A 13,006-nucleotide genomic window follows, 5' to 3' on the forward strand; every position below is an offset into this window, starting at 1 on the left:
ATTGATACATGTTATGATTGATTGATGATTATTGGTTGATGATTATTGGTTGATGTTTGATTGTTTAAGAGTAATTGAGGAATGGTTATAGAAGTAGCAATAATGAATGAGGTAATGGTTGAGGATAGTGATTGAGGTTATGAGTGATATTATGATGAGGATGATTGGTAGGAACTTCCCTTGGAAACAGCCCTAGGTGGATCTCCATGTGGTTAGAGCCTAAGAGGAACAGCCCTATGTGGATCCCTCTTGGAGGTTCCTAGGTTGAGGAAAGGACTTCCCTTGAAAACAGCCCTAGGTGGATCTCCATGTGGTAAGAGCCTAAGAGAAATAGCCTTTTGAGGATCTCTCTTAGAATAGATTGAGGAAAGGACTTCCCTTGGAAACAGCCCTATGTGAATCTCCATGTGGTAAGAGCCTAAGAGAAACAGCCCTTAGTGGATCTCTCTTGGAAGTCCATGTGATGCTTGTGGATAAGAATGTGTTAAGCTATTATGATTATGTGTACATCGAAAGTGAACCTTAGGGTGGAGTGATCTCCAAGGACCTCTGGTTTACTGTGATATATTCGTATATCTCACCCCGTGTTGTGGGGCATCATTTCAGGTACTGATAGAGGTGAGGTTGATCGAGGCAAGAAGCATGAGTAGACTGTACCTGATAGCTGGATATTTTGAGTTGCATGCCATTTATAATTGCTATATGTATATTTTGATGTCACAATATGTATTTTGAGGGACTTAGTGCATGATCATTGTAGTGATGAATGCCTTGTTGTAAATGGCTTATAGCTTTGATCATGTTCCTTTTGTAGCTAAGTCCTTTGGCATGTATATGAGATTTGTAATTAAGACATGATGTAATATTGTAATTAATGGAGATGTATGTATGATGAAATGATTTGCATGCTTCTTTTGATGTATGTGTACCTTGAAAGAATCAAGAATCATGTATTGAAAGGATAATATGATGTCAATTAGGTGAAAGAAGACTTGTGGGTTGTAAATCCATGTAAAAATAAAGATATCATATCTTGTGGTCCATATTTCATATCTTATATGATAGATTTGGACCCTTGTGTCTTAGTGGAAGTTGTAGATCTTATTCTTAGCTTTCCAATGAGACCAAGATTGTACAAATAGGAGTAGTATAACTAAAGTTATGGATGAAATACCAAAAGAGGTCAAATTACCCTGTGGATGGGGCTTAAGCTTGAAAATGGAGGCTTAAGCTCGCTCAGGGGGCTTAAGCGCCCAAGAGGGGGCTTAAGCGCCCTGATGCACCTGTGATGGCCAAAAACTCTCTGTCGGTGGGCGCTTTAGCTCCCTGGAGCGCGCTTAAGCGCCATTGGTGGCCTAAAAATCCCATTTTGCTCTGCCTTTGGGCGCTTAAGCTCGCTGGAGCGCGCTTAAGCGCCCTGTCGTGCGAAAAATTGGGTCGTGGAGGGCGCTTAAGCGCGCAGCCCGTTTTCAGCATACACATGATTTTGTAAAATTGGCATAACTTGAGCTACAGAGCTCCAAATTGGGCGCGGTTTGAACTCACGCGTAGCTAACAAAGAGATCTATAACCTAATGTGAGATGAGAACTATATAGTAAGTAAAGGAATTCCAATTTAATAAAAGGTGAAGAGAGTTTTGTAGTGAAATCAAACCTAATGATAATATGATGTTAAGCTTAATTTATTTTGTTCCGCAACGTAATATGGTTATGATCACACAATTGAGCATTTTAAATTCGGCTTTGTTCATAAAGAAAAATTTGTCCGAATTTCTAATTGAACCAATATGATTGTAACTGCGCTTAATATCATAATGCGATGTTAACAAACCGGTTCTAGAACGGGGTGTTACAGATAACGACAGATAATTGAGTAAGTGGGGGTGAGAGTATATGTTCGATTCTCTCGAGTACCATCTTTGGTAAAGCCTTAAAACTCGCTCCGAATAAGACTAATTGCAAAACTGATTAGAATATCTAAAAAAGAAAGAAAAAATACTCAAAGTAAGTGATTTCAATCATCAATGCTAATTATAAGCAATTTCGGACTCGGCTGTATGAGCCTGTATCATTTGGGTAGAGCTTATAATTTCAATTCTTAATATACTTACAGTTTTAACTAATTAAACTTATATTCAATTAGCCAAATGCTAATATATTTGAACATGTTAATATAATGTTAATTTAACGAATAACTCACAAAAGCAATTTCGGGATAACTATGTTAAAATTAACCATTTAATATTTAAATTAACTAACTTTATTGTGTCTTGATAATTCATATCAGGTTATAAGTAAACAAAACCCAAGCTCGGTTATTTCAGGTTAACACAGAAAAATCCAAAGAAAAAGAAAGAAAGCAAAAACATAAAATCAAAAGATGTTGATCTTGTTCTGTCACAAAAATTGCAAGAATAATCTAATAGTGCTTTTGACTTGGACCTGAAGGTGGGACAGTGCCCTTTGATAGAAGTGCACGATGAGGATGCACCCTAACCTTATTATTATCCCAATGGCTCCAAACTGAAGATTGGTGGTGAGTGCTCTTTAAGCCAAAACCAGAGACTTCACTTTTACTGGCTAACCAAACTGAATGAAATGGCAATGCTGAAATGCCATTCAAAACCAAAATTATAAACAAAAATGCAAAACGCCAAGAAAAATATGTGGCCATTCTGATTTTTCTTAATTCTTGCTATTTGCTAGCTAAGAGGCCTGAGACCTTTATATAGCGTTTTTAGTCTGAACAAATGGCGCATACTTCGTATATGTTGCGGTATCGAGTATTTCGGCCACGCATTGTAATGAAATCACCGATCCTTAAGTTGTTTACTTTTGAATGATCCCTGTCGAATTTAGTTTGTGTTTTATCTATACAAAGATTTTTTATATATAGAATATCATGAAAATTTTAACATGATGAGTTAACACGACACAAATACCATGAAAATTTTGTGTTCGAATGGACCCAGTTTGATATTCGTGTCATGTTTATATTAAGAAAAACTAATACAAAAAAATTCTTATCATATCGTATATCAACTTGCAAACACGAAATTGACTCTTGTTAATATTTTATAGTTAATTGTGTTGTGTCGTGTCAACCCACACAATTTTAAGGTTGATAAGTTGTCTTTGTCGTGTCGCGTCATGTCGACTCGCATAATAAGCAACAAACAAATTTTGAAGTTAACAAGTTATTTATATAATATCTTATCCATCTGCAAAATAAGCAAGTGATGTCAAAAGTGTTAATCCGTGTTCAGATTCATGACATGCCACCCTAAATTGTCACCCCTAGTCTCAAGTGGCAATATGAGCCTTAGATGAACTATCAAAAGAGTAAAGTTCGAATTATAAAAAAGACCTTTGGAGCCGGAAGTGATAATTATCACACGGCTCACGCTCGACTCGGAATTAACCCCATACCTATTCGGATCACTTTCCCCCTCCATACAAAGGACTTGACTCACCCCAAAAAGTAATTAGGGCTATGGAATCCAAATATCCTGAGTTCTGCTAAATCAAAGTTGTATTTCTGAATAATCAATATAATATATACTTTTGATGGATTGTAACTATTCATGCAACATAACTGATACATGGAGAGGAACCTATGATATGAGCGATTAATATTCTTGATAGTATATTCAGAAAAACCGAACGGGTGTCAATATAGGTTATGACTTATGACACATGGGTCGACCCGCGACACAACACGAAAATTCGTGTTCGGGTTGACCCGTAAAAAAAAATTCGTGTCGTGTTCGTGTTGGGAAAAATGACACCTAAAAAATTTGTGTCGTGTTCGTGTTGATGTATTCGTATTCGTGTTGACCCGTATTTCTATTTAAATATTTTATTTTTATTTTTTTATTATTTTAAAAAAAATTAATTTTGAATCATTTTTTTCAAAAAAATTTGTTAATTACCATTTTGACCCCTATTTTGCGTGTTAATCGTGTCGTGTCGTGTCAACCCGCAAAAAATCCGTGTCGTGTCAGTGTTGAAGATTTTGACACAAATAAAAATTCGTGTCGTGTTAGTGTTGATGTATTCGTGTCGTATCAAATTTGTGTCATGTCAAATTCATGTCGTGTCAACCCGTTTTGACACCCCTACGAAACACTTATGGCAGACAGAAAAGAAAAGGAAGCTAATAAACAGTAGACTTAAAAGTCCTAATTATCAAGAGCAGGATCTGATACCAAGGATATTTGGATTTTTGAAGATGTTGTGAAGCCAGGACTCTTTTTTGAAAGAGTTATATACAAAAAACTGATCATATATCAGGATATTTATTGCACTCACAGGCTAAACATTTAATACAATGTGACCAAAACCTAGAAATTTTGTAACTAAGTGCCAATTTACACAAGACCAAAACTATCCTCAAATGTATGTGAGATATTTTCTGCTGGGAATCAAATGTTTGAATCAAATGACCACATTACATAGAAGAGAACATTATTTGCTATACAAAACTTTATAACAGATAATGCATACAAATTGGTAAACTCAGATTAGTAAAAGAATGAAATATTTGAACATCCAGAGGGAACAATATTCACTTAAGAACTTATAGTTTGGGAGCAATTCAGACGAACCTGACCTTGATGTCCGGTCAAAACATCAAGATTAGACATTTTCAACATAACCCTTGCAAAATCCATGCGAAAGGTTGATCCATCATCTGAAGCATAAGCTGATACCAATCTTGCAGTCTTCTCCCCAGCCATCAGCTGCTGATCAGCAAACAGTAGTCCTCTTCCTTTCAACAAGCTCTGATAGTAGTGAGTGTCAAATGCTGCTCCAGATGATACTGAAGATGATAATGCTTCCATGTATGATATCCCTATGTTAGAATTAACACTCATTGGCTTTGATATCACAAAGGTTGAAAACTCATCACTGTTGCTGATATTCTTGTTATCTTGGCAGTTTAGTCTCATCTGACTAAGAAAATCAAGAGGTATACTTGGGTCTGGCTGCCCAGTACCCTGAAAGTTGTACAGCCGTTGGTGAATGAAATCACAACCAATTTTGCCAATGTTGTGTCCTCCTTCAGATTATCAACAAACCAATAATGCACCTTACTAGTCAGATTCTATTCATGGTTGAAGTTGAAAACCAATAGATGGAAAAACAAAACATAGAGCTGAAAGAAACCAACTCTTTCAAAAGTTTTAAGTTATTGAATAATGGCACGTGAATGATTTTATATTATATTTCTTTTCAACATGCCCCTCACGCAAGACCTTTGTAGGTTTGAAGCGTAAACAATACACAAACTCAGTTACCTTGTACTCAAATATATGGTGCGGTATCGCACTTTAGACCAATTGGTCATAAAGGCTCTTATATCACGTGACAAATCAATTCTTTTAAAAACTTGTGCTAAGCGAATGCATATGAATGATTTATATCAAGAATAATTACCAAGAAGGCTAACTGTTTCTCTTTCATTGAATCCTCTGAGACTGAAGAGATGTAGTGTGCGTGTAAGGCTATCATCAGGTCTGGGAATTTGATCAGTTGCTTCCTCGAAAAATGATTGATGATTATCCCTTCTGCCTGTTAAGACTGGATAAAAAGGCCCACCAGCCTGCCATGACAATGTCCACAGAACATTTCATAGGTAATAATGCTCAACTTTTAACAAAGTGTAACACAAGCAGCAAAAGTTATATTCTTGAAAACTTTGCTACCCCCTAATCAGCATATCAACATAAGAATTAAGGAATAAAAGAGTGTACTTGCTTAACTTAAAGAAGGATAGCATCTAGACAGATGACTGAACATAAGAAGTGTCTCCAAACAATATGAGCCACAGATAATACAGTACCAAGGTAACAGAAAAGAGAGAAAAATTGGGTCAAAGATTGCGGCAAACAAACAAGCCATTGTTGGAAAGAGAATCAACACAGTTAAATTAAAATGATTTAGTGAACAACTTATTTATAACTTGCTTTCCCAATAACTACAATCTTGGGAGCAAAGATAACATAAAAAAGAATTTGGCATCACTAGCTGGCCAGTAAAAGATGGTTTTCAGTTCAAAATAAACCAAAACTTGTGACCTCTCGGTTACAAACCGAAGTAACTTTACTACTGCTCTAGGTTCACCCTCTTCTCAGTTAAAATTAAACCAAGCCAGAAATATTATCATAACATCATTATGGTTTTATTTTTTATCAATTTGTTGGCTAGTAACTCCTGGCAGAGAAAAACTGGACCAAGCATATCAAATCAGCCAAGGACTACAGTTTCGGAACTTGCAATTAAAGCCAAAATGCATCAGAATTCGGACCTTTAACACCTCTTGCTGTTCTCATTAGTACAATCAGATAAAGAAATCCAATAAAATCAATATACTTTGAAACTCAAGTTATATTAATGACTAAAGTCAATGGAAACAAAGAAATAGGTGGTGGGAACAAACCAAAAGAACGGAATCTCTTGCAGCAAGAGCAAGTATGTCAGCACAAGACACAACACCAGGACATGCTTGTTCCACCTCCTCCTTAATCAAGTCAATTTTGTCAAAACCTTTCAAGGTCTGATTTGGAACAGCCTGCTTCTCAACAGAACGGTTTTTGTCACCATTGATGTCATCCAACAGCAATGAAGCATCACACCCCTGATTCAGTAACAGCCGAAACAATTAGAAAACCAAATCAAAGCAACATGAACATGTTATAATATATACTAGTAGCAATTGACAGAAAAGAGTTTTTTATTAAAAAAAAATTAAAAAAAAAAAGAAGCAAAAATCAACAAGAAAGAGAGACTATATACTCGTATAAGATAAGGATCAAAATTTATGATATTTCATCATTCACTATTACATAAAATTGGGATAATAACCCAATTCCAAGTACAAAGAGCCTGTAAAATTGAGAAACATAGCAGAACATGTAACAAATGGAGAAGAAATCTCTAAAGAACACACAAATGCAAATCAATCAGTGTCATGAATCATTGAATCAAAAACTGAACTACAACAGAAACAGAAGCTAGCTGAAACATAAATAACTTATGTAACTGAATCAGAAACCATAACAGAATCAACCTGAACCAGAATCCTGTAATAACCCAGCAGAGTCAGAAGAAGGAAAAGAAATCAAGAAAAGCTACAAAACAAAAAAATGACTAGACACCAAGCAATCAAGACCCATTTGATATCAGATAAAAAAGAGTCTAAATTTATGATCTTGGAAGCAAAACACAGAAAAAAACAAACACCCCATGAAAAAGAAGAAGGACCTGGATGAAGCAGTCATGGAAGAAGAGGCGAAGAAGAGCAGGGGAGACATCTCTTTGATCAAAGTAAACGCGAGTAACTGCTGAACGAACAATGTCCTCTGCCTGAGGACAATTATTCCTGTAGAAATCATATTCCAGATTGGACCCATCTCGGATTCTCTGGTTGAAGGGAAATGAAGACACTTTCACGGAAAATGAAGAAGAAGACGAAGAGAAAGTTTTAGTTTCAGTTTCAGTTTCACGCTGTGTTTCCCCACGTGGGTTCCTCAGAGAGAGAAGCACAGGAACTACAAGTGCAACCACAATCCACACGTTGAAGCAGCTCCGCATTCTTGCTTCTTTCTGCAAAATCTTTGTTTCTTCTTGCACCAATAGAGTGAAGAAAAAGAAGAAGAAGCGGGAAGAACCAATTGAGAAGTTGGGTTCGTTGTTATAACTGACACATACAATCGCAATGAATGGCTTATGATTATGGTTTATTTAGTTACTTATTAGTTATTATAGCTTTTAGGGTATATAAACAGGCTTGGCCTATGCCTCGGGTGAGGAATTTAATTGGTATGATACTGAAAAACACTATATAAGTGTTAACATGTCAAAATTTATGAAATCCTTTATTGTGAAGTGGTATTAGAGTTATTCACCGATTCTAGATAAAATAATAGAATATGATTTCTGTTTTTGAAGCAGATAAATTTGTCTATGCTAAAAGACAAAAGGATATAGAGAGAGAGAGCATAAAGTAAGGAGAGAAAAAAAAAATTATGAGGCCATTCTTTTTATATTTATGTGGCAGACAAATTTCATATTCCGATAAAATAATGGCTTCTCTGAACAATTATTTGCCCCAAAGAAGGTGGTTTTACAAATTGATTTATGTTCTTTAATGGAATCAATTATTCATATTGGTAGAGTTGAATGGGAATTTATCTTTTTAATAATGATTCAAGTATATGTATGGAATAATGTGAAAAAGGAGAAAATCCCCTGCTAAGAAAAATACTAATTGTAGAGATGTTCCTAAGAATATATATGAATATATCAAAGGGGAAATCAAGATAGGTTATTGAAAAAATAGAGCAAAACTTTTTATCACCAAATCATGATGGAGGATATTTTAACTACCAAAAGTTTCTACTACCATCTTACTACCTATCTAATCACCATTGGATTAATATTTTCTCCCTCTTCAAAAACTTTTTAACATTCTCTCTCTTTGATCTAATGGTGATTTGATAGGTAGTAAGGTGGTAGTGGACACTCTTGGTAGTCAAAATATCCCCCCTCCCAAATCATTAGGTAAAGACGAATATAGGAATATTACAAGTTACATGTGAAGGAACCGATGAAGTTACGTGATCTACCCAAAATGCATTAACTAGAGAATATGAGATGTTTGAAATGATTAATGGTGAACCTATTCATGATTTACAAAAGAGATTTACTCATATTATTACTCATTTAAAGGGAACATATGTATTGATTGGCTTGCAAACTAGATGTTGGATCAAGAAAACATTGTGTGATATAACGAGTTTTCTTCTTTGCTTGAAGGATTGATTCTGTTATTCATGGGTGATCTCTCATATGTTAATAATTATTAATATTAATCGTTAAAAAAATTATGTAATTTATTAATTAATTATAAATAATTTTTAAACAAATGATAATTAAAGAATTTAGAAATATTCCTATAATTCATTTATAATCTAACCAAAAAAATATTTAATCGTTATGAATTTTTACTAATGTTCAGAGTTCAGACCCGATAATCGTGAGTTGTTATTTTTTATTAATTTTTTACAATATTGAAAAAAAAAATTGCAACAAAAAATATATATATATTTTTTATAAATATTTATCATCGAAAATTTTATTTATCAATTATGATCAATATAATATTCGTTTATTAATGGAAATTTCGTGTAAATCCATTAATTACTTATAACTGATTTCTATAAAATTTTCGTCCAGGTTAAATTATACTTACCATCATTTTTCTGACCAACTTTTATTATCATCTTTTTACAAAATAACATTAAAGCCGTTAATTTAATTTTAATTCAACGATAATAAAATTTATACTAAAAAATGATAAAAAAAAGTGATAAATATAACTAGTGATATTTATCACTCTCGATCCTAAATAATATTCACCACACTTATAGTGATATTTTTTTTATTTTTTATTGTTGGTCAAAATACCTTACAATTGTCAAATAGCCAAAAATCATTCACTCACTACTTTATTATATAAACAGGAAAAATTACTCTCATGCTACATATTATAAATTTTTATGACATGAGATAACTTATCTTCTTTAACATGATATTAAGGAAGCGTTTGGTAGAGGAGAAATTTTTTTTTTTCAAAAATCTTAATTTTCAAAAATTTAATTTTTATATTCAGTTTACGATAATATTCAAAAATTTAAAATTTATAAAAAATCAATTCCGGAAATCCCACGTAAAAATCATAAACAAACTTGAGAGCGGGAAGCACTATTCCCTTTGCCGTTTCTCACTTGCTTTCCGTTACTTTCTCTATTCCCAAACAGATCGATGTGTTCTCTTTTTCTTTTATTTTTTCAATTGCATTTCCTCGATATCTATGCTTTAGTTGGAACCCTAATTCCGTTTAGGAATTTTATTTTATTTTTTGGTGTTTTGTATTTTGCTCCTTTTTTATTCAATATCTCTCGGCACGGGATTTTGCGGTAAATTGTGGTTGCTCTGATGATTTGCTTGTTATCTTTATGACTTCAGTGTGATTGTGTAATTTGTGTGTGATTATAGCTTTTGACGGTATTAAGTGCATTTTTTGATTGAATTTCAGGAAAAATCGATTCTTTTGCATCTTTTTGTTTTTCAAGAGATTGTGTGTTTTAAAGTGATAATATTTTTTTATTAGCCTTTATAATTTCTTTAGGGCAGTGTTATATTGAAGCATTGATAACTCTTATTTTTTTCTTTAATTTTCTCCCTTTGTGATATCTTACTATTTAGCTAAATTCAGTGTTTTGATGTTTCAGCTTTAATGATTTTTTTTGTTTATTTGTTTACTCTGGTTGAATGTTCATAATCTGAATTGAGAATTGTATCTGCATCTGCAGGTGAAGTTCACTGCTGAAGAGCTGCGTCGTATGATGGACTTTAAGCACAATATTCGTAATATGTTTGTTATTGTTCATGTTGATCACGGTATGGATTAACAGATAGCTTTTGTATTATGTAATTACTAATATTTGTTTGTCTGAATAACAATTTATTTTTATTTTTATTTTGGCTTTCCAATTGCAGGAAAATCAACCCTCACAGATTCCCTTGTTGCTGCTGCTGGCATTATTGTACAAGAGGTGGCTGGTGATGTCGAATGACTAATACACGTGCAGATGAAGCTGAGCGCGGTATAACAATAAAGTCTACTGGTATCTCACTCTACTATGAAATGACTGATGATGCTCTCAAGAACTATAAGGGAGAGCGCAATGGGAATGAGTATCTTATAAATCTCATTGATTCCCCTGGGCATGTGGACTTCTCATCCGAGGTTACTGCTGCACTTCGCATTACTGATGGAGCTCTAGTGGTGGTGGATTGTGTTGAAGGTGTCTGTGTCCAAACTGAAACTGTGCTCCGACAGGCCCTGGGAGAAAGGATTAGGCCTGTTCTGACTGTTAACAAGATGGACAGATGCTTCCTTGAGCTCCAGGTGGATGGAGAAGAGGCTTACCAGACATTTCAAAGGGTTATTGAGAATGCTAATGTGATCATGGCTACATATGAAGATCCACTACTTGGTGATGTTCAGGTCTATCCTGAGAAAGGAACAGTTGTTTTTTCTGCTGGTTTGCATGGTGGGCTTTTACGCTGACAAACTTTGCAAAAATGTATGCTTCTAAATTTGGTGTTGATGAGTCAAAGATGATGGAAAGGCTCTGGGGTGAAAACTTCTTTGATCCAGCCACTAAGAAATGGACCAATAAGAATACTGGTACTGCTATGTGCAAGCGTGGGTTTGTCCAGTTCTGTTATGAGCCTATCAAGCAGATAATTAACACTTGCATGAATGATCAGAAAGATAAGCTGTGGCCTATGCTGCAAAAGCTAGGGGTCATCATGAAATCTGAAGAGAAGGACCTGATGGGTAAAGCATTGATGAAACGTGCATGCAAACCTGGCTCCCAGCAAGTAGCGCACTCTTGGAAATGATGATATTTCATCTTCCCTCTCCTGCAACGGCCCTAAAGTATCGTGTTGAGAATTTGTACGAGGGTCCCCTTGATGATCCTTATGCTGCTGCTATCAGGAATTGTGATCCTGAAGGACCTCTGATGCTTTATGTCTCAAAGATGATTCCAGCATCTGAAAACGGTAGGTTTTTTGCTTTTAGCCGTGTCTTTGCCGGTAGGGTTTCAACTGGTTTGAAGGTCAGATTATGGGACCAAATTATGTCCCTGGGGAGAAGAAAGATCTGTATGTGAAAAGTGTTCAAAGAACTGTCATTTGGATGGGAAAGAAGCAGGAAACTGTTGAGGATGTGCTTTGTGGTAATACAGTTGCCCTGGTTGGTTTGGATGAATTTATCACCAAGAATGCAACATTGACAAATGAAAAGGAAGTTGATGCCCACCCTATTCGAGCTATGAAGTTTTCTGTCTCACCTGTTGTTCATGTTGCTGTTCAATGTAAGGTTGCATCTGATCTTCCTAAGCTTGTTGAAGGGCTTAAACGGTTGGCCAAGTCGGATCCTATGGTTGTTTGTACTATTGAGGAGTCTGGTGAACACATTGTTGCTGGTGCTGGTGAGCTTCATCTTGAGATCTGCTTGAAGGACTTGCAGGAAGATTTTATGGGTGGAGCTGAGATTATTAAATCTGACCCTGTTTTGTCATTCAGGGAGACTTGTCCTAGAGAGATCATGCCACACTGTGATGAGCAAGTCACCCAACAAGCACAACCGTCTATACATGGAAGCAAGACCAATGGAGGATGGGCTTGCAGAGGCCATTGATGATGGAAAGATTGGACCAAGAGATGACCCCAAAGTTCGGTCTAAAATTTTGTCAGAGGAGTTTGGTTGGGATAAGGATCTTGCCAAGAAAATCTGGTGTTTTGGACCTGAGACCCTTGGACCTAACATGGTGGTTGATATGTGTAAGGGAGTCCAGTATTTAAATGAAATCAAGGATTCTGTAGTTGCTGGATTCCAGTGGGCATCAAAAGAAGGTGCTTTGACTGAAGAAAACATGACAGCGATCTGCTTTGAAGTATGTGATGTTGTCCTGCATGCCGATGCTATCCACAGAGGTGGTGGTCAGATCATTCCTACAGCTACGAGAGTCTTCTATGCTTCCCAGTTGACGATTATAATAATTTCCTGAAAGTGAGGTCACTGATTGAGTTGCTTAGGTTGAAAGTTTATGAACGTTTATTAATGCGAAGAATGAGAAGGTTAGGGAAAAAAACGGACGCCGTGATTTTTATAATCATTATTGTTAAGGATTGATGAAACCAAGTGTGCAAGTACTAAAGTCTGACTACTTATGCCCTCGTTCCTGTAAGTATAAGCATCTGAGATGATGAACTTGCATCAACTTCATCGCATTCAAATTTCGAAGTCATAGCCTTAAACCACATTTTGCTTCCTCACAAAGGACTCCAATTGAAATCATGTAAGACAACCAAATCCACCGATTAACCAATCAGCTGCACAAATTTGTAGCAGTTCAGATCAAAG

General features: G+C 35.4%; 1 protein-coding gene and 1 pseudogene across 1 annotated transcript; one reads left to right on the forward strand and one right to left on the reverse strand.

Annotated features, from left to right (window-relative positions):
• Positions 1–4,571: 4,571 nt before the first annotated feature.
• LOC133302616 (putative Peroxidase 48) lies at positions 4,572–7,596 on the reverse strand. Its single transcript, XM_061502425.1, has 4 exons — positions 7,267–7,596; positions 6,443–6,640; positions 5,440–5,605; positions 4,572–5,062 (listed from the first exon to the last, which is right to left on the reverse strand). Exons 1-4 carry the CDS (start codon positions 7,594–7,596, stop codon positions 4,572–4,574), a joined length of 1,185 nt encoding a protein of 394 aa, XP_061358409.1.
• A 2,777-nt stretch (positions 7,597–10,373) lies between these two features.
• Positions 10,374–12,650, forward strand: LOC133302617 (elongation factor 2-like; annotated as a pseudogene).
• The last annotated feature ends 356 nt before the right edge of the window (positions 12,651–13,006 follow it).

The sequence above is a fragment of the Gastrolobium bilobum genome, unplaced genomic scaffold, assembly GCF_033153095.1.
Source record: "Gastrolobium bilobum isolate Gb01-03AN ecotype WA unplaced genomic scaffold, APGP_CSIRO_Gbil_v1 utg16462, whole genome shotgun sequence".
Taxonomy (NCBI): domain Eukaryota; kingdom Viridiplantae; phylum Streptophyta; class Magnoliopsida; order Fabales; family Fabaceae; genus Gastrolobium; species Gastrolobium bilobum.

Bases quoted from the DNA above. Each gene is read 5' to 3' on its own strand.
- LOC133302616 (XM_061502425.1), bottom strand. From the start codon at position 7,596: ATGCGGAGCTGCTTCAACGTGTGGATTGTGGTTGCACTTGTAGTTCCT. The intron at 6,641-7,266 runs GTCCTTCTTCTT...TTACTGAATCAG, and splicing joins TCCATGACTGCTTCATCCAG to GGGTGTGATGCTTCATTGCT. The intron at 5,063-5,439 runs GTAATTATTCTT...GATAATCTGAAG, and splicing joins AGAAACAGTTAGCCTTCTTG to GAGGACACAACATTGGCAAA.